Source organism: Alligator mississippiensis, chromosome 1 (assembly GCF_030867095.1).
Source record: "Alligator mississippiensis isolate rAllMis1 chromosome 1, rAllMis1, whole genome shotgun sequence".
Classification (NCBI taxonomy): Eukaryota; Metazoa; Chordata; order Crocodylia; family Alligatoridae; genus Alligator; species Alligator mississippiensis.
Window position 1 is genome coordinate 256,450,606 of NC_081824.1, and position 20,635 is coordinate 256,471,240.

The following is a 20,635-nucleotide window of genomic DNA, read 5'->3' on the forward strand; positions in this document are numbered from 1 at the left end:
AGACAGAAACTGCAGTCCTGCAAGCTTCTTCATATGGTTGACCGCAGCTACTGATCCTAGCTCTCAGGATTTACATGAAGAGAATAAATGAATAACATTTCTACCAGAGAGAGCCAGCCAATATAGATTTCATTAGAGATAAAGGTCACCACTCTAATGACCTTTATAAATCCATTAGAACCTCAGACACATTTATTTCTTCTGCTCCTAAATAGCATTGCATCTTTATTTTAAGGTCACCAACTCATGTAGTACACGATCACAGAAAGTCTTCAGCTATAGCTGAGAAACCATTTTTAGTCTGAGCCCAGTTTTTCTACCCCATTTCAATGGTTGATAACTTTCCTTCTACATTATCTCCTGGTATTTCTTAGTCATTTTTTAATATTGGAGGAGGGAGAAAGAAGTGGGGCAGGCACAGGGAAAGCTACCAAAGATCTGGTTAGTTATTTCAGGGGGGTTTTGGGCACAGTTAAAAGATGGCATTATCCAACGATGGATTCTGTTTTCTTCTTCTCCAGCTTGGATTGACAATATCCAACTCATCTTTTGTAGGGGACAGTAAGCATTGTTAAGCTGCCAAACACATTAATAGCATATTGTACACAGGCCATGGGCACATCTACACTCTGCATTCAGGTCACTTCTAAATTAGGGAACCTTTAGATTCAGACCCTGAATACATAGTTTGCGACAGTCTCACACTTAAGTCAGTTGGATTAGTTTATTATGTTACCTGTAGTGAGCACCTGTGTTTAACTGTACTATGTGTATGTATACATACATACACACACACACACACATACAAGATGGTTTGTTTCCATCTCCTGGGCTCTACCATGCAATTCCTTAAAGAATGATCTGGGTCATATTCCACATTAGAGATGCTAGCCCACATGGAAGAATTTCCTACAAGCTGAACTGCACCTCATCTTGGCTCCTGCAGTTTAAGAGGAATTGCCTGGTGTTCATCACCCAAATATCTGAGCTGCTCCTCAAGTTTAAAAAGAAAGCAACCCCAGTAAGATGAGTCCTCTCCTCATTTTAATACAGGGAAACAGAAGCAGGAAAATTAAACAACGAGGGTATCATCAAAGGGAGTCAGTTGCAGAGAAAGGTATAAAATCCTGATATAACAGTTTTCCATACTGGGCATATCTGGATGCTACTGCAGTGGTTACTGTGCATTTATTTAGTACCTGTACAAAATAAATGTGCAGTAATCAGAGTTACTTCACAGTAGTGCTGGCAAATGCCTTTTAAGTGATGCTACTGCTCAGTAGCCAAATAATACTGCACAGTAGCGTATTAACATTGTTGGTGCTGTGACACTACTGCACAGTATTTTTCGGCTACTGCACAGTCAGCATCTCATGTAGATGTACCAAGTTTATTGACAAGGATCATCTCTGTCTTCCCCTGCTGCTGACCCTGTTGCAGTTTAAAACGCTAGTAATTAACATGAAGTAATTTGATGTGGACTACAGTGAAAACACCCTGAAACAAGGAACACACACCAAAATGAAGGCCTGACAGGGCTTCTGTTATTGTTAATAGCGTGTTTTCCTCACTTCCTGACTACGAGTGGGTGATATTAACCATACACATGCGACACAGGGAGGCTAGAGGCAAATTTTCTAATAAGCAGAGTCTTGTCTTGTGGTTCACCCTCATTATTTGTTATTTAAAGCATGTCATGTTATATTATCTAAATAGCCCTCAAGCTCTAGTTTAATTGAGCTGACTGAACTTTATATTGAATTTCAGTTTATCGCATTTCCTTTCCTTTGTCATTATAAATGAGTTGAGCCCAGACTCAGTTCTTATGCTTACAGCTCATATTCATATTGCCCACATGCACATGAATGCAGGCATGTGCACACACACACACAGTTTCCATCACAATAGGGCCTTTAGATGCTATCATAATATCATTTCATTGTGGTTTTTCACCATGCTTCCTGTGATCAGAGACCTGATGAAAAATGTCTTGCGTTTGAAAGTTTGTCCAACTTTATCCCAACAACATAGTTGGTCCAATAAAAAGTACCATGCTAAGAAATCCTTGCCTCTTGCATAATTTCTGAACCAATAGAGCTACAACATCACTCTTACACTATCATATTAAAATAAAGAATAATGTAGCACTTGAGCACATAGCAGATTAGTTGTACAGCTGCCTGTCAGGGAAACAGAGGACTGATACCCCTCTCTTTTGCAGTTGAGGAAAACTAATATACAGAGAATTGAAGAGCCTGGCCTAATATGACAGGGCAAGAGCTAGTTTCCTTTAGACTGAGAGCCCAGTATGATGTTTGATCCCCTGTGGAATCATATCCTCCCTCACTTGGCCACACCCAAGCTTGTTTCCCCATTCTCAAAATGAAATTATTTTTTTACCTACCACTTAGGGGTCCTCATATCATGGCAAGAATTCTGTTTACTGGTGTTTGTTAGCTGCATCGTTGGGGATGAATGGGAGAGAACTCAGATCGCAACAGCCCTTTAGAATGATTCAGGTCATGGGCATTCGATAGTTGTAACCGTGATGTAAACAAGAGAATTTCGTTCCAATCCATTACTATGCTTCTGGAGAAAATATTGGCTTTAGATTAGCTTACACACATTAGCTGCCATATTAGGAAAGGAAACTTGGTAGAGAAGTGCTTCATGGAGGATACCGCACTGTACACTTGCAATTTCTATTAAGCACCTGCTGTAGTTGTAGGAAAAAAAGATGGAGAGCTGGTCAATCAGTAAGCAAACTCCTGCAAGAGCTTGACATCAGACAATGGCACTACATCCTACATGTGGCAGAAATGTTTAGTTTTTCAGCCATCAAAAGGTAACTAACCCAACATACAGGATAGCTCTTTCAGAAATCCATGATTTCTGAGAAACCACACTCCTTTGTCTGCCCTCTGTCGTAGTCCCACAATCTTTATTAAAGGCATTATAGCTACTAGCATATGCGAGGAGAGACTTGCTTTTCATGTTTATTGTTGTTCTCTTCATTGCAGCGCCCTTCATTTTCAAAGCATTCTATGACCATTAGCTAACCAATTTATCTGGCATAGCACTGCAGCAGATAATTATTAGCCCCATTTTACAGACAGGGAAAACAGGAAGGACTATTTCTTTTAGTATGCAAAAAACTAGGTAACTTCTTAAGCTAACTCAGACTGTGGATCATAGAAAATCATAGAAATTTAGGATTGGAAGCAATGGTGATATGTAGGGGGTGCATGTGCACCCCCTGAGAGCGCTGGTGCTCCTCCTGTCATCCAGCATTTCCGGGCAGGGGGGGCAGGTGAGAGCGCTGGTGCCCCCCCTGAGAGCACTGGCCAGGGAGAGGGGGCGCCAGGAGAAGCAGTCCCCCCATGGCATGCCTGGATGTGCCAGCGGTGTGCCGCTGCCACTTGTGGGTCGGCAGGATTGGCTGCAGGGGACTCCCCCTCCACCTACCCCCTGGTCTGCGGGATTGACCATGCCCCCCCCTCGGGGTCACTGATTGTCCACTGGGGGGTGGGGGGGGCGGCAAGTGCCCCCCTGACTCAGAAGGCAACAGTTGCCCATGATTAGAAGGGACCTCAGGAGGTTATCTAGTCCAGTGGTTGTCAACTTCTTTGCACACATTTGTAAACATCGATGGCCAGTCCTGACCCAGTGCCTCTCACTCCCCACCCGCTGCCCCCAACCCCCAGGTCCCCGCCCCCCAGTGTGGGGGACACAGGGTGCATGTGTGAGGTATGGGGGCGGGCAGGCAACCCTCTGCAGTCTGAAACTCTGCCGGCCTGCAAGGGAAAAGTCACATGCACCCTAAGAGTACTGGTGCACCACCTGACAACCAGCATTCCTTGCTTAGGCAATGGGCAGGGGGGCAGGCGGGAGTGCTGGTGCCCCCCTTGAGAGCACCAGCCAAGGAGTGGAGGCACTGGGAGAAGTGCCGCTGGACTTCTGGGCATACCTCTGGCACTTCCAGGGCGACACGATCAGCCGTGGGGGGACCTGGTCCCATGTCAGTGTGATCGGCCATGGGGGGACTGCCCCCCAGTTGCTCACTGGCCTCTGGGGGGCAAGTGCCCCCCTGACTCAGGAGGCACCAGTAGCCCATGAACCACAAGTTTCTTCTTATACTTTGTACAAAAAGTGGCTGGATATGGGTGACAGCCCAAAGAGAAAGAATGCAAACAAATGAACTGAAAGATCATATGGCCATTCTGTGATTTCTATAAGCAAAATGCTATGTAGCCACCACTATATCTACCCAGAAACTAGAATAGCAATGATACTTCTTATAATTCTATAAGTTGCTATGGATAGACTCTTGGTCCAGGAAATCTAGTGCCAGCAACTTATCTGAGGTCCTCCACCACCTCCTATTGGCTACCAAGAGAACGGAACTAAAATAGGCTACCAGGCAAATTTACAAATGCATATAGATTACCAAGTCAAACTAAAGACAGTTTAATTGGAATGCAAGTGTTCAGGTCACTTCTTATTTCTCTCCTCGTATTTTAAACGCATTTTGTATTTCCAGATTCTGATCAATAGAAGTACCCAAAAATCTCAAGACAAAGCCTGATTTCATCACACTAGTAACCCAGGTTTGTAAAAGCTCAGGAAGTTTTGATTCTTCTTTAAACCCAGAAGTCCTTTGAACTCGGTGATGTTTACTTAAATCAAATCCAAATTTTGAACTAGCTCTCATCAGGTCTGAGATGCTAAAACTGACATGTCTTACATAAGTCAGATTCAGAGAATATTTTTTTTTTCTGCTAAAAAAACATTTAGGATTATGTCATTGTGCAAAAGCTATAACAAACAACTAACAACATGTTGATGATTATTACGCTAGGAAAACTGAGGTTTTGAAATGACATGGTTTTGCAGAGTATAACACCAAACTGATATTTAACAAGCCACCCTGTAGTGGTAATTCTCGTGGGTTTTTCCCCCTTTAAAGAATCACTCTAAATGGAGTTTTTTTTAATTTAGCTTTATTTTAACAATATCATAACTGAATAGAAGGACGAGGTTACTTGTTGAGAGCTAGAGCTTTGTAATACAGAAGGTAACAGTTTGCAAATAAATAAATACAGAAAAATAGTCTTTGCATAGTTTGGAAGTGAAAAGCAGATGGCAGCAGTGCGCAGTTTGAACTGGGACCCAACGACACACAGATCCACGTTCTTATCTGAGAAAAAGTTGCAGCTGCAAAAAAGAAAAAAAAAATCTTAAAGAGCACTAATTATTTAAAAAAAAAAAAAAAAAAAAATCAGGTTTGAGGCTGAAAGGGAACTAGCTAGGTTTTTCTAATCAGACCATGCTGCAGAATGCATGTTTTCTCTACAGAGATCCATTCATATGATCTGCCGTGGCATTCCATAGCCCGTCATGCCAGATTGTGATGCTCCTTTGTTGCTACCCATTTGAAGTCCTATTACGTTCTGTCCCTGACGGAGCTGCTCTTCTGAAAATCCCCGCCGGTTCTGCTGCGCTTTCCTGTCCAGATGTAAAAGTAAAACACAATCACAGTCTGATTAAGCCCAGATAATCATAAAAGCCTGCAGGGCTCTGACCTGTGTTACAAATGTTCCCTCTGCACTGTCATACTTTATTTCACCATCCTGGCAGGAGGTGGACAATTCCAGCAATCTGATTATTTTTCTGCAGTTCGAAATGTGACAACCAAGTGCATGCAACCTTCATTGTGCCCAACATCCAGAATCCCCAAGCCTTTTATCATTAAGACTCCAACAAAACTCTCACAAGTAAAATGTTTCAACTGTGATAGATGTGCACTCCTGATGAGGCTAATCTGTACAAGGCTACGGCTTTCATAAGCAACTAGAAAGTGTCCTGCTGCAAGGTAGGATCAACGATCTGATATTTTTTTTTATTTTTTTTTTAGGTACCCCAACTTAGTATCAAGCTATAGTAGGGGTGGAAACTGGGATTAACTCAATGGACTAAATGACAGAAGCAAGAATTGCCATTTTACTCAGAACGTAGAAATTATACTTATTTAGAGGAAAAGGGCAACTGTAACAGAGAAGTGACTTGCCCAGTGTCACCTAATGACTTAACAACTGTTCCAAATCTGAAACCTTTAACTCTCCATCACCTGTTTACTACTCTGACAACTAGCCCATATCTTTGCCCTTGCAACAGTGCTGGTTCTTTGTCTCTTAATGAAATATAATGACATCTCTTGCCTCTCCTTTGTTCCTGGCCCCAAACCTCTGGGGAATATTTCAATGTTGTTCAAAGATGCCTCTTTCTCCAGAAAAAGCTAAAAGGAGATTGTCTTAGCTCCTGTCAGAAGCTTGACCCTTGCTGTGAACAACCCAGCTGGGAGTTATTTTTATATATATATATATATATATATATATATATATAAAAAAATAAAAATAAAATAAATGTTGATGAACAAACAAAATAACATCTTGAATTTTTCATCTATGTACGTTTAGGGGGGCTAGGGGAAAACCATTAAGAATTTTAAAAGACTCAGAATTTTCTATCTGCTTGGGAAGATATTTGTCAACATACAGCCAAAGAAGAGCACAAAAACCAGCAGAGCTGCAGCAGAACGTCACCTTGCAATGTTCCTTCCTACTTTAACTTTTCACCACCCCCTTCCTCCCTGCTATCATATTTAAATCCTACATTCAGATGCTACAGGGATTAAAATTCATCTTTCTAGGCCTCTCCAAGGGCTTTATCCTTTAAGATGCTGAACTCTCTGGCTCCAGTCCAGTAAAGCATGTAAATGCTGTTTCACTGGATTAGGCTCAGAGTGCTTAACACATTGCAGTAAGGATCCCCAATTCCTCAGATAACCAGGTTGGCAAAAAAAGGTGGAAGGTATCTATGGCCTGCAGTTTTTCAAAGCAAGTGGGCAATTTTAATTCATTCAGATTTGTGAGGCGATGAGCTGCACCCTGGTTGATGACCAAGTAGCTCAGGTATGGAAAGCAATACAACCACACCAACACGGTGCTTTGCTAGGGGTAAGTAGTCCTGCTTTCTGCTCTACAGCTAAAACAGCTGCACAACTTCAGTACCTGAGCATCTCATTCAGAGCTGGCTTGGGTATTTCTGCACTGTGATAGACAACAGACAAAACACAGACTGGGAGGGTCTAAAATTATTGGAAAAGAAACAGCCATATTTTCCCTTTTGAAAAATTATTTTTAAGCACCCTAAAGCAAGTGATTCATCTAGAGCACTAGCTACAGAGGACTTTTCTTTACTATTTTTATAAGCAGATCCACTGCTTTATTCAGGCACAGTAAAATAATCCTCTCTTTATTTTAACGGAAACCTCAGAAACTGGTCCCACTTTCTTTTTCCCCTATCATTTTAGGGTTAACTTGCTCCTTGGCTAAAAATAAGCTGAAGTCTAATTAAAGAGACACAAAACTGTGATTGAAAAAAGAAACCCAAAGGAAATTCTGGGTTTGTTAATTCTGGATGAGTACACCTATAGTTGGCATTGTTCAACATTATCCTTGCTATCATACACACTATAATGTGTCATGCTCTTTTTAGTCTCGCTGATAACAGGAGCTGCTACTGTTTTTCTATTCAGAGTAACAGGACAGAGCTTGAGTAAAAAATGAGGAATACAAGAGGGCCTGACTCTCTGTTTATTAAGGTTGGGTTCAAGTTTTTACGCCCAATTTTCTACTTTGTGGGTACATCTATACTTTGCTCTATGGCGACATAGCAACACGCTATGGTGACGTAGCAATCACATGGGTCTACACGTGATTGGCAGCTATGTTGCCATAGCAGCGTGGTCCTGCAGTATAGCATGCTGTTATGGCAATGTAGCGGTGAAATCTAACCATGGCTGTGTGCATGGCGCAGTAACCACCCATAGTACATCATGCTTTAGTACTTCCGAAGAGAAGTACTAAAGCACGGCACCATAGCAACATTGCTGTACAGTGACATGTAGAGGCACTGGACTCTACTGCAATTGAGAGTAACATGCTACATTAGTAGCATTTTTTCAGCAGCATTAATGATTATAAAATTGCAAAGCAATGAAGAATTGGACCAAATGACTTCTAAGGAATTGTAGATTTATGTAAGCGAGAGGGAAATCAGGTCCTGAATCATGTCTAAGAAAGTGTTTACACAACGTTACACTGGTTTAGTTTAAGTGAGGTTTTAAACTGGAGCATATCCCTAGACAGATATCCTTCAGTTTAATGCAGGATCCTTTCAATCTAGCTGAAGTCATGTAGAAATCAATCTAAGGATTACTGAGTGAAAGCTTTACTAAGCTTTTAAACCAAACACAGCATTTCCATGCAGGACTTTATACTGTTCAAAAACCTTTGAGATTATTTTGGTCCCAGTGTCATGAGTTTAGTCTCTATAATAATGCTTGTAACAGTTTAAATTAAAATTAAAACAATAGTCTCTACACAGACCATCTTAAATCAATTCACTCGTTGTCAGAGGGCCCACTCAGTGGTCTGTGCTCATTCACCTAAAAATCAAGCCGCACCACCTAACGTTTAGTTAAATCAGTACATGTTTTAATACAGATAAGGCCTTAAATAGTCTTCTGCTTTTGCTGACCCTCATGGAGATATTAAGCTAAAGCAAGAAATATTAAGAAAAAGTCCCCATTGCCCATTTCATTTATACAACAAATCACTTAAGTGGAAAAGGCCCCCTTATGACCATATGACCACAGCATTTAGGGGAAATAACAGCAAAAAGATTACTTTTTATCATCATTTTCCCCTCAGATTGCCTGCCTGAAGCTTCTGGATCGCTGTCCCTGATTCGATTTGGCTGAATCCAAATCTGAGGATCTGATGCCGATTCAGAGAATCAGTGATTTGGACATAGACACAGCTTTAAATGTTTTTTCTACACACCTTGAGGTACCAGCGTGGCTTGTGAATGCTGTGATGCTGGAGCAGACGGAGCGTCCCACATGAGCGTGGGAAGCCCTCCACGTGCTCAGCGGCAAACCCAGTAGTGGCCTGGAATTACTTCTGGTCCACTTCCGGATCTGCTGCACCGCTCCTCCCCCCACCCGGCTTGGGAATCAGCCATGGGGGGACCCCCGGTGCCCCCCCCGTCCCCCCCAAGACCCAGGAAGCACCAGTCGCTAAGCCGGTGGGGGGACGGGGAGGGGGACCCAGTACACTCCCCAGCAGACCCAGAAGTGGAACAGAAGTGCTTCTGGTCCACTTACGGGTCTGCTGATAAGCACGCTGGGAACCCCCTGTGCTCCTGTAGGACACTCCATGCACCCCAGCATCGCAGTATTCACCAACTGCCTGCTACCTAGAAAAAACATTTAAAGCTGTGCCCATGTCTGAATCTCTAAATCTTTCCGAATCTCTTCAAATCAATTTGGAGGGTTCCATTTCGATTCAGAGAGATTAAAGGGTCCTCCGATTTGATTCAGATTTGGAGATTCATCCACCAAATCAGACCAAACCAAATCAAGGACCAAAGCTTTGTACAGCCCTAGTTTCTTTCTCCTTACTAGACGGGTTGAGGGGAGTAGCTGAAGACACTCAATCGGCTGGTGTCAACAGTGGAGGGACCTGAATATCTCAAGTGTTGTTTCTGTCCCTTAAAAGAAGACAATGCCAGGAAAATGTTTGTGAACTTGTAAAAGCCAAGTCCTGCTTCCTCCTCTGTGGTTAGAGTGGGCCCTGCTTCCGGTGATATGGCCATGCTACAAGGACAGGCTTTGAGAGCCCTGTGTTGAATGTATGCTCAGTAGAGAAGACAGCCAGCTTTCATTTGGATAATGATATATATATATATAAACTAAAGGAGACGGACGTAACTAGGAGCCAACTCTAACATACACCAGCCAACTGTTCCTGACCAACTACCTGCAGCCAGTTCTTGCCAACCAACATGGGTACTTTGAAACAAGCCTCTTAAAGGACCAATATTCATGCAAGCCCCTCTAAATATAGCATATAACATCTGACAAAGTAGGTTGTTGCTTGTGAAAGGTCAGGCCTCTCTGAACCAGTTAGGTGACACCTTGTCCTACCTTCTTCTTGAATACACAAATCACCGCCCTCTGGAAGGTTTCTTCAAAACTCCTCTCCTGTCCCCATACACAGCCCTACAACAGAATTATTTGAGCGGGCTGCCTGGGAGAGGATCAGGAATTAGGGGCACAGATCCAGCAGTTAGCATTAGCTTTGGCCATTATCAAGGGTTGCAACCAAGTGCCCACAGCATGGCTTCAGGGCTGCTGTACAATTTGGGGAAGGATTCCTTCACTCCATCTACTCAGATGCACTGTGTGCCATTCCAGGCAGCTGAGTCATGGTGAGTGGGCATTAAGTGTTTGGTCCCAACAGGGGACATTAATCCATTTGGAACTGTTGAAGAGCTAATGGTGCCAGTTGTCTCTCTGATGCTGGCCTTCACCTTTCTACATAACATTCTTCCCTTAGCAGAAAACCTCTTGATTACAAGGTATCCAGGTTGTAGCCATATTGGTTTAGAGGCAAAAGGAATCAAAACCTGTAGCAGAGGTAATATCCTTTATTAGACCAACTAGATATTTGCAAAAGATTTTGTTGTTTTTTTTGCAAATATCTAGTTGGTCTAATAAAGGATATCTGCTATGAGTTTGGATTCCTCTCGATTACAAGGATATTTTGGAAATATTCCTCACTCCCAACTCATTTAATAAAACCCACTCTGTAATTAAAGGCAGACCCAGGGCAGTTATCTCTGCGAAGCTTTGCTGAGCACTTCACCTGTGAAACCAGGAAGGATCTCCTTTGTAACATTCATCATCCTTGGTGACAGCCAGGCTGCCTAAAGCCATTAAGGTTCTCTGTACTGCAGCCATGTCCTTCCCTAGAAAGCAAGACAGTAAAATCCATTTTAAAAATGTTTATTGTCCGTAGCTGAATTGCATGGCAGAAGTGCTGTTTTCCCGATGTCACTGTGCACATTCATAGACCTTCCCACCTGACAATGAAAATAATTTCATGAACTATCCTAGGAAGCAGATCAGTATTTTCATCCATTTACAGGCTTAGTTTGAGGGTCTAGCTGTAGCTGCAAGAGATGAGACAAGATCACTTCCTTACCTAAAGTAGACTCCCTCTGCCTTGACTCAGCTACCTCAACAGAAGGCAACTTTTGTCAATTTGATTTTTGTTACTGAGGGAGAGAGACTGTAGCTAAGTTGACAGAAAATGTCCTTCTCTGACTGTATGCTATATCTCCCCACTAGAAGGCTCTGCTGCCATCACTCTGCCAGCAAATGCATGGCCGCTGCAGCTTGTAGTGTAGACAAACCCTGACTTGCTGAAGGTCACAAAAGAAGTGGCTGTTTGAAATTAGAATTCCAAAATGCCTAGCTCCTAGTCCTATCTTTATTTTTCCAGGCTTTCCATGTTGCCTGCTAAACTTCTATAAGATCACCTAGAAGAACAACAAGTACATGTGGGGCACATCCCCATGGGCAGGAACATGTGTTCCCAGGGACAACTAGCAGCAGCACATAGTTGTCCCTGAGGAACACTCCTGCATATGCACTCTGGTGCAACAGCAAGTTGCCCCAGGTGGGGTAGGGGAAGCTGAAGCCAACACCTGGGATGGCCCCAACAGCCTTACTTGAGGTTCTGGGGGCCTCCTGGGGCTCCACCAGTGGTGATCCAGGCACACACAGTCTGGCCAGCAGCTGGAGCATGCCTCTGGCCAACTGGGCTGTGATTTTGGGTGGTGCATGCTGCCGCCATGTGTGCTACCTTGTTGTTTTTTTTCCCTGGAGCAGGCTTTTTTTACATCAGGATCTCCCAGTGTCAAAAAACCCCACAACGCTACAAATTAGCAGCGTGGTGAATGCCTGTATGTATGGTGCATGCAGGTTGCAGTGCTGCAGACAGGTCTGCGGTGCCACAAACTATGTGTGTGCTTGTGAGGATGTGCCTGTGATGTGCAAATTCAGCGTGCAAATTTCACTTGAAAAACAAAGTGCAGAGAGATCACTGCAGGGTACAAGCATTAGACATCACCTTCAACATGCAAAGCATTCCAAGAAATTAGTGCCTGGACCATAGCAACACCATTCACAGAGCAAATGGGGGTTGGGAAGCACAGTTGGGATGAGCTGAAGAGTTTGCTTTCTGAATGAGAGGCAGGGAAATGGGCATGTGTGGGCAGGGGAGTTTTAAAGCTCTGGCCTATCATTTGGGAGGTCCGTTGTTCCTTCCTATTTGGTAGATTGTTTTGTCTTTTATTGTAAACTGCTCTGAGCCTTTTCAGTAGCTCAGAGACAGGTTTGCTAGTCTCCTGAGCAGAGGGTCCTGGGCTTGAGACCCCTCTCTGACTAGACTGCATCAAGGGTCTGTCCGCCTCCAAGAAGGCTGTGGCTTTTCTTGCTTCAAGCAAAAGTTGGACTTGATTTCGTCCTGAGGCCCCTTCCAGTGCTACTTGTATATGAGTTTCTACAAAGTCCAAATAGAGCATAATCTAGTCCTTTAGGAGTTATAAGGCAGTTAATTCACACCAGCCCTTTCTTGCACACCCCAGTTCACTTAATTGGTTTCCTATATGGCAATACATTTGAACTCCTTGAATTCTGTAACTATCGTTTCATGTCATCTATACAGTTGTTTTCATTCATCATCAAACTTCTTCTTCACTGTCTTTATTCATCTTCTCATCTTGCACTTCACATTAGTCACTATGTTACATTTATACTCTACCATGCTGCCCCCCATGTTTGGAATGACCTGTTTCTTGTGTACTACCAGCCAGATTTCTAAGAGTTCAGGCATTATCCACACACTCAAATACAAGGCTGTTCCCTCTCCCCCCCACCAATAGAGATCAGCATTTCAGTTGCCTGAAAGCTTTTCATTAAACCATTTTTCCAAACATAATACAAACAAACAAGCTAACAAACATTTTCCTTGTTCTTAATTTTTTCCCAGTCCATCCCCCTTCCTCAAATAAAAGGAAGTAATAAAAGGATGAATATATTGGTTGCCCCTCCCTTTCCTTTCCCACCTTTACTTGTAGGGAATAAAGTAGGGAACAATGGAGTAAAAGAGCAAAGGAAAATTGTTTGGTTTTTGCATGCGGACTTAAAAAAAATCTCCATAAAATAAGATGAACATGATGAACAGCTTTCAACTGCACTTAACATTTCCCAGAAAATTCATAGCACTTTTAATGCACCAAAGGTAAGCACTAAAAAAATCTTGCCGTATGCCATCTTTCTGCCCCTCCTCTTTGAACCAACTATAATATCCACTTTTTCTGTGGATCTGGACAGGCCAAATGTTTACATTGGCACAAGAAGCATAACATTGGGTACAAGAAATATAACACTGGTATACAAAAATTAGCAGACAGATGATGAAAATCCCTAAACCAGCTTTATGTTTCCCAATCCAGTAGAAATTTACCCCTGAAAGAATCAGTGAAAATTAAATGGGTTCGCATTTTATTTATCTATGTTTGTGCCATTGACAATCAGTGCCACTAGCTGCTCCCCATGATGTGGTAGTGAGGTGCCTATTTTGTGCAATACCTAAGATAGCTGCTGATCTGTTTTTAACTGAGGATATAATTTCCATTGGTCTAAAAAACAGATGTAAACTACAATGAGGCATACGTGCATCTGTCCATGTCTTATTGCTTGTCCATTGCAGTTTCTCCTGCACCTCCCCTTTCCTAAGCTATTATTCTGGGCTTGATCTGGTCTTTCTTTGACTGTCTGTTCTTCAAAATGGGAAAAATAAGGGTTAATCTAAGTTTAAAATATGCATGATATTAAACACACAATGGTGTTAAACAGACAACAAAAAATACTTTACTCTCCAAAAACATTTCCAAATGAACTGTTGCAATCCAGATTGTGTGGATGGAAATCAAGCCTAAAGTGTTATATTTGGCATTTTTCTAACAAACTGCTGAGTAAATTAAGAGGCATGATTCACCCAACACCTGAAAGCACACAACTGTTTGCAATGAGCACAACCACGAAGTGCAACACATCCAGCATCTTCCAAGTGTCAACATAATGCCACGAACTAAAGTTTGCAGGCATCTTGTTGGTAGGGGGTTGTTTCCTTATAATTGCCAGCTGGTGACCTCCTTTTCTTTACTGTATCCATTAAAACAAGCTGCAGCAGCTTTGCTCTTTGCTTTCAGCAGGGCAGTTAGAGAGCCTGACATTTCATATATCCACACCCCCACCCAGAGTACAGCTTGAGGTTGTGGCATTCTGGGCCCCCTGCAGTAGCAGATGTACCATATGCTATAGCAGATGCAGTGTATAGTGTTGCCCCTCTGAGGCACCCCATGGAGCAAGGAGACAGAAGCTGGCTGTGATAAGGCAGGATGGGAAAAAGCATTTTAACTGAAAACAAAGATGACACGTTTAAATAGCAGGGATTGGTGGCCAAATGTCAGGATCAACCTGATTGAGCCATCTGTCTTCTTCCCCAACACATCACATCCAGCTCCAGCAGGCTGCCGCCAAAGCTCTGCTTTCGCTAGCTCTGGGGAAGTGGGAGAAGGCACAGAGGAGAGAGAGACAGACTGGAAAAGGATTGTCACATGATGAAACAAAGCAGCAGCCAAGTTTGGGCTCTGAACTGCCTCCCTGATAAATGGGAGAAGTCTGAAGAACACTGTAGGTCATGTGAATTCTGGTTGTGTGCGCAGACCTCTTGTGCTTAACCCCTTCTCCACAAAAGACACAGGGATTTTAAGAGAGACAGCAGAACAAAGGAAGACTACATCACAAATGGAGGTGGAGAAATTTCTTGTCAGTCAGCCAAATAGGATGATCATAATTGCCGTGATAAGCTTTACATTGGGAAAAGGAAAACTATAATACCAGTCATTTTGAACTTTATGCCCGTCTTCAAACCAACCTCTACTCACGACTTGGAGATTCAGAAAATGTTAGTTAATACTCTCTCTCTCTCTGAGACTCTAAACCATGCTAATCTACAACGAAACCTCATACAATTTTCTCCCCCCTCCCCCCCAGCCTTTCTTGCAAAGACTGAAACATGGGGCACTCTAATTCTAGGCCCCTGCTGTCATTTTATCCAAACTCCAAACACCCGTGTGCTAGTAAATACTAGTACATATAGAACAGCATAGCTTGGCAGAAGAGCTGGGTTCAATCAGTTGTAGGGGGGATAATCTTGGGGCTGTCCATGTAAGAAGCGGCAGAAAGAAGTCCATTTTCTTTGAGGCAAAGCTATCCAAAAGGTGCCTCAGAGAGGAATAGGACCTGGGAGATCAGTCCCAAAGAGAAAGGCTGTTCTGGGGGAGAGGACTTATTAGGTAGCATAGCTGCTTCCCTTCCAACAATGGATGCTGGAATTCATTCTTCCAGGGCTCTTTTCCCACAGCAGAGGACAACCTGGGAATTATTTAAGCTATAAAGATTTGCCAATACAAAGTGAATGCTCAACTCATCCCCATATCCACCTTAGCTGTCCTCTTACAGCATTTTAATTCACTCTTACCCAAACTGAAATGCCTCAGCATTGACATAGCAGTGGTACTAAAAGCTAGAGCTTGGTGAGAGAATCAGCGGGGCATGAACCAAGACAGGATTAACAGTTGCTGCATCATCTCAGAATGGAGATGCTCTGGCTGTGGAAAGCTGGACAGCGCTGGAACAACAGTGTGAGGAACACGTGTGTGGCACCTTGTGTGAATGTTTGGCACCTCATTTACTGTCGGGCTTGCTAGGCTTGCTAAACAGAGCAATGAGGGAAAAGGAAACGATATGAGGGGAGATTCATTATCTTTATGAGCATTTTCCTTCCATTCATTCATTCATTCATTCATTCATTCATTCATTCCTTTCTTCCTTCCTTCCTTTCATTTTTTTAAAGGAAGAACCAGGATTTGTAATTTTATTTGCATGATGCTGAACTAGTCCAAGAATCAAAGGCTATGCCAAACAGTATCTAAAAGGGATTAATACCCCAGAAAATGAATGGGAGACAATCATCTGCCTCTTGAATAGGCTATTAGACAAGTGGATTTCTGCTACCTCATGCTCACCCCCCCAAGAAGTGCAAGACTACTTAAAGTAGATTAGACAAAACCCTGGAAGCGGAAGTATAAGGTACAACCCTGCCATAATGCCCCAGTCTGCCCAGGTAAATGAGATGTAACCAGCATTTGCAGTGTATGTGTGTCTATAAGAGGTTCATGAATCATCAAGATTTTATTATGTAGGCAGATGCTCTCTTTCCTAAGCCATCCACCCTCATACTCAACTGTCTTTGTATAGCTGAGGAAGAACAACATTCCTAGTTAACAACATTCTCAAGAAGATCCGTCTTCCTTTCCTCCATGCAACACCACAGCTATTACCAAATTGACTAAACTCTCCAATGTCTCCTCTACCCTTTGTTTTGTTTCTCTGCATTTCACCCTTTTGATCCACCGTGTTACACTGCACCTTTCCAAATCATTTTAGTTAATTCCTGCTTTCAGTAAGCCTGCGTCCATTTCTGCTGAGTCCTTGCACAGTGCTCCAGTATCACTTTGCAGAGAAATACCCCAGAACACACAGGCTAAGGACAAAAATTACACATAAACCAGTATAAGTGATCAGAAACTAGTTGAAGTCTGTAATGCAACAGAAATTTAATGCACATAAACTGCTTTCAAAATGGTCAGAACCAGTTTAAGATAAACCTGGATGGATGTAGTATCAGATTTAACTGATTTAGGTTAAATCGGTTTATTAAACTTCTGTCCCAGATCCCCTCCAGATTCAAGTTAACTCACAGCCCCACCAGCATCCCAGGATGCTTTGCACATCCCCAGCAAACCCCACCCCCCAACACACACAGGATGAGCAGGCTAGCCTTGGCCCAAACTGTCTGCTACAGCTGAGCAGGAAAGCATGTTTTAGCACCCGTTGGCTTCTGGCCTGAGCGAGCCACTGCAGGCATGTGGCTGCATTTCCAAAATCAAGTGAATGACTGTTCACTTGCTTATCAGCTCAATCTCTGCAGTTTAAACTAACCCACAAAGATTGAATCAATTTAGCCTCAGGCTTTTTGACAGTCTGTACTTAGCAACGTTGTGGGTATGTCTACACGTGTAGTTACACGCATCTAAACTTAATGCACCTTTGTTTAAGGCATATTAAGGCAATTTAGGAACGTGTCTTCATGTAGACATGTTAATGTGTATTAAATTTAAGCTGGTATAGCTAAATTGCATTGGCCCACGTGTAGCCATGCTAATGCATATTAACGGGTGTGCATTAATTGATGCACACTGAGTTAATGTGCATTAAGAGTCTACACATGGGCTAAGAAGACTTGGCTATGCCAGCTTAAATTTGGTACTTACTTTAAGCAGATATCAAATTTAGGCAGTATTAGGCTAAAATCACCATTTTTAAGGCACATTAAGGGCATACACATGTGGACATGTGCCCTTAACGTGCCTTAAAAATGGTGATTTTAGCCTAACCCTGCTTAAAAGGGTCACGTGTAGACAAGCTCTGCATGAAATAGAAAGTCTAGAATGGATGGACCACAAGACAGAAGGGCCAAGTCAGCAATATGAACAGCCTTTGCAAAAAGAAGCAAAGCTTCAAGACAAGTAATAGAAACCATTCCTGGTTCCTATGTGGAATGAAGCAAACATACCTAGATTTGAGCTACTGCAAACTCATGAATGCATTCTGAATTTTGATCTGTATGTTTCCATAGTGATCTTTTCAAAGAGAAAAGAGGGTGAGCTGACAACTATGGAAACCAAAGTCCCATCTTTTTCTGTGCTGATTTTTGCTTTTAAGTTGTTATGATGAATAAGAAAAAAGAAAATTCAAGTATATTTCCCTGTGAGTAGTGATTTTTTTCTTTTTTTTTTTTAAGGAATCAGTTTTGTAGCTACAGTTTGTGCCTAATATTTACTTTGAAACCAACAATAAAAGCTTGTCACTAGAAAATAGAGCATACCCTGTTTACTATTAGTAGCAGTTTGTTGGGAAATAATTACTTAAGGGAACATTAGTTTTATTAGGTCTGTGGGTTTCTGTCAGAATAATGGCTTTGGATAGCACATTAGTCTGAAACGATTCCATTTTGTCCTTGGGGTAATATAAATCCCTTAGAGGAGATAATGCACCACCAGAAGAACATGGTAATGAGTAAAGCAAACAGAATCAAAAAGATAATTACATTAGAGAATTATCCCTAGACAAAATGCAGAATACAATGAAGATCAAAGCAGGGTACAGTGAAGACTACAATCTTAGGTCCAATATTATTTTTTACCTTCCCACAAATCCACTGTCTGGAAAATATCTGTTGTTCTAACTCCATAGACTTCAGCAGCTTTTAAGAACTGAGATATCTGCTCCATCTGCTTGAAAGCCATTTTTGATTCGGAGATCTTTGGAATAGGCTCTTTTCCCTTTGGATGTAAACTGTTTATTAACTTGCACAACAACTAAGAGATAAAAATAGAAGCAGAATTTAAAACACAGTTAGTTCCAGATCAGTAAACCAGAAGGTAATTTCTGTGTGGGGGATTACACTGAGCAAGAGCTCTGACGTGGGTAGAATCTCTTGGGGAAATCATTTCTTTAATTAAAAAAAAGAGAGAGAGACAGAAAACTACAATTGGCAATAATCTAAGTGCATAAAAATCCTATTAAAGCTTTCACTTAATGATACTGATAGCCTGACTAAACAAATTTTGGTCTGCATTTGTCAGAGGTTATGTAAGAACTGACAGCAGAAGAAGAAAAAAGCCCCAGGCCTGAGGTGAAACAAATTAAACAGAATCAATTGAAATACTGTTAAAGCCACTTTGGCAAAGATTCGCTTATTAGCCAAGTCTTACAGCACAATGCAAACAGCAGCATCTGTGTTTATTGAATAAACCAATGGAATACAATGTAAGAGTTTCAGAATTATTCCCAAAGAGAAGACAATTACAACATAATCTAATACACCAAGGCTTTTTTCTTTCTGTATACATTATATATTATATGATATACTATATTTATATAATATACTTCAACGCTATATGTATTTTTTTAAAGTACCTGCTTCATTTAAAAAGCAAAACTGGTATAGCTGCATGAGAAATGATAGTGAAGGAATGAGTCATCTTGTATATGTTATATTCATATCCATCCCAATATGCTGGCAGAAAAAGAAACAGTCTGAGATGGAAACATTTCCTGATCAGAAGGAAATCAGTATATTAGTTACTTGGCAATGAGCTCTAGCAAATTTAGCCAGATGAGAACAGAAAATTATGGGACATGTTAATGTACAATAATTCACTGAACGTGGAGTGAATGCAATATGAGAAATAAGATAACAACACTTACTGTTCCATCCATCAACCATTTTTGAAAATGTTGCCTTCCAGGAGGTGGCTGCTCTATCTTTTCTCCGCACTGTGTCATAATCCAGTTCACCAGTCTGGTCTCCAATTCTGGGTCATATTTCTGTTCAATCTTTTCCTGCACTTCTCGGCTTAAGCCATAGCTGGGTCCTCTGTTAGCCATCTCTGAAGCAAAAACACAGATCATTAATTTAGAAGGTTCTCATCATGCAGATGGAAAGCGGCATAAAAGAATGAAAGAGGAAAGAGTTCAGCATATATGTTACACAGATGAACTGCCAAAATCCAAAACAAAAGCAAGTAGGGGGGAGAAAGGGTATGGGTGGGTGTAGATGTGTGATAGTTGGGGGTGGGGAAAGTAATTCTCTTATAAAAAAACAGAACAGAAGCAAAAATCAAATTACAATTTAAAACAAAGTTGCAAGTGAAGCTTCATCACAGGAACAAAGAGGTTATAGAACAGCTTCAGAGGATTGTTCTCTCTGTCAGTAAATCCCAAAGTCCTTTCAATTTGCCTACCTAATATCTGCTAATACAATGAAGGTTATACATCGAAGCTCAAGGGATCCTTTTTAAGATGCAATCGGTCCTTCTCAGCACCAGCGCAGGTCTAGCAATCCGGGGACCATCAAATTGAGAGCATCAATAAGTTTAAGAGGAGATGGAGGCTGATGCAACGCCCTGCTGCTGCTGCAGCAGCAGCAGCATGGTGATTTGAAGAATGCTGTATCGATTTGATTTTCCTTGCATATGAGGAGGGTCAAAGCAGGGGCGTTGCTAAGAGCCATTAATGAGGCCTGCCTACTCAGTCACAGCTAGGGAGTCCAGTTTATCTCTCTCTCTCATCTGCAGTCAGCTTCCCTGCTCTGTGCTGTTCACTTTCCAGATTCAGTTTACTTGTGTGTGTTCATCCCATTCTATTCAACCCCCTGCAGCATCAGAGTGCCATTTTAGCACTCTATAGAGTTAAAAGATTTACAGGAGTACTGAAGTCGGTATTCTTCCACTATCCCCATGTAATGAAAACAATAGATTTTTGAATGGCTGAAGAATCTTCTTTTTCCTGCTCTCTACCTTAAGTGCTAGCATCCTTAAAGGCTGCAGAGAGGACAGTGAGAGACTGTCAACTGGGGCATCATAAGGGTTGGCAGGGTAAAATTAAAGGAAGAGTAAGTGACTAGGCAAAAGAAAAAAAATAAGAGGAAAAGCTTAACATATCTTCCTTGCCACATGATGTATTATC

At 42.0% G+C, this 20,635-nt stretch overlaps 1 protein-coding gene across 1 annotated transcript; it reads right to left on the reverse strand.

Moving 5' to 3' along the window:
* Positions 1-4,980: 4,980 nt before the first annotated feature.
* On the reverse strand, positions 4,981-20,130 carry TAGLN3 (transgelin 3). The gene is made up of 5 exons (XM_006270572.4): positions 19,912-20,130; positions 19,376-19,557; positions 18,309-18,483; positions 10,773-10,875; positions 4,981-5,505 (listed from the first exon to the last, which is right to left on the reverse strand). Exons 2-5 carry the CDS (start codon positions 19,553-19,555, stop codon positions 5,364-5,366), a joined length of 600 nt encoding a protein of 199 aa, XP_006270634.1. The 5' UTR covers positions 19,556-19,557; positions 19,912-20,130; the 3' UTR covers positions 4,981-5,363.
* Between the last annotated feature and the right edge of the window lie 505 nt (positions 20,131-20,635).

What these genes read in the sequence shown, in the direction of transcription:
- TAGLN3 (XM_006270572.4), bottom strand. Translation starts at nt 19,555, where the DNA reads ATGGCTAACAGAGGACCCAGCTATGGCTTAAGCCGAGAAGTGCAGGAA. An exon ending in AATGGTTGATGGATGGAACA is followed by an intron (nt 18,484 to 19,375) that starts GTAAGTGTTGTT and finishes TTTATCTCTTAG; the next exon opens with TTGTTGTGCAAGTTAATAAA. An exon ending in GACAGTGGATTTGTGGGAAG is followed by an intron (nt 10,876 to 18,308) that starts GTAAAAAATAAT and finishes CTTGCTTTCTAG; the next exon opens with GGAAGGACATGGCTGCAGTA.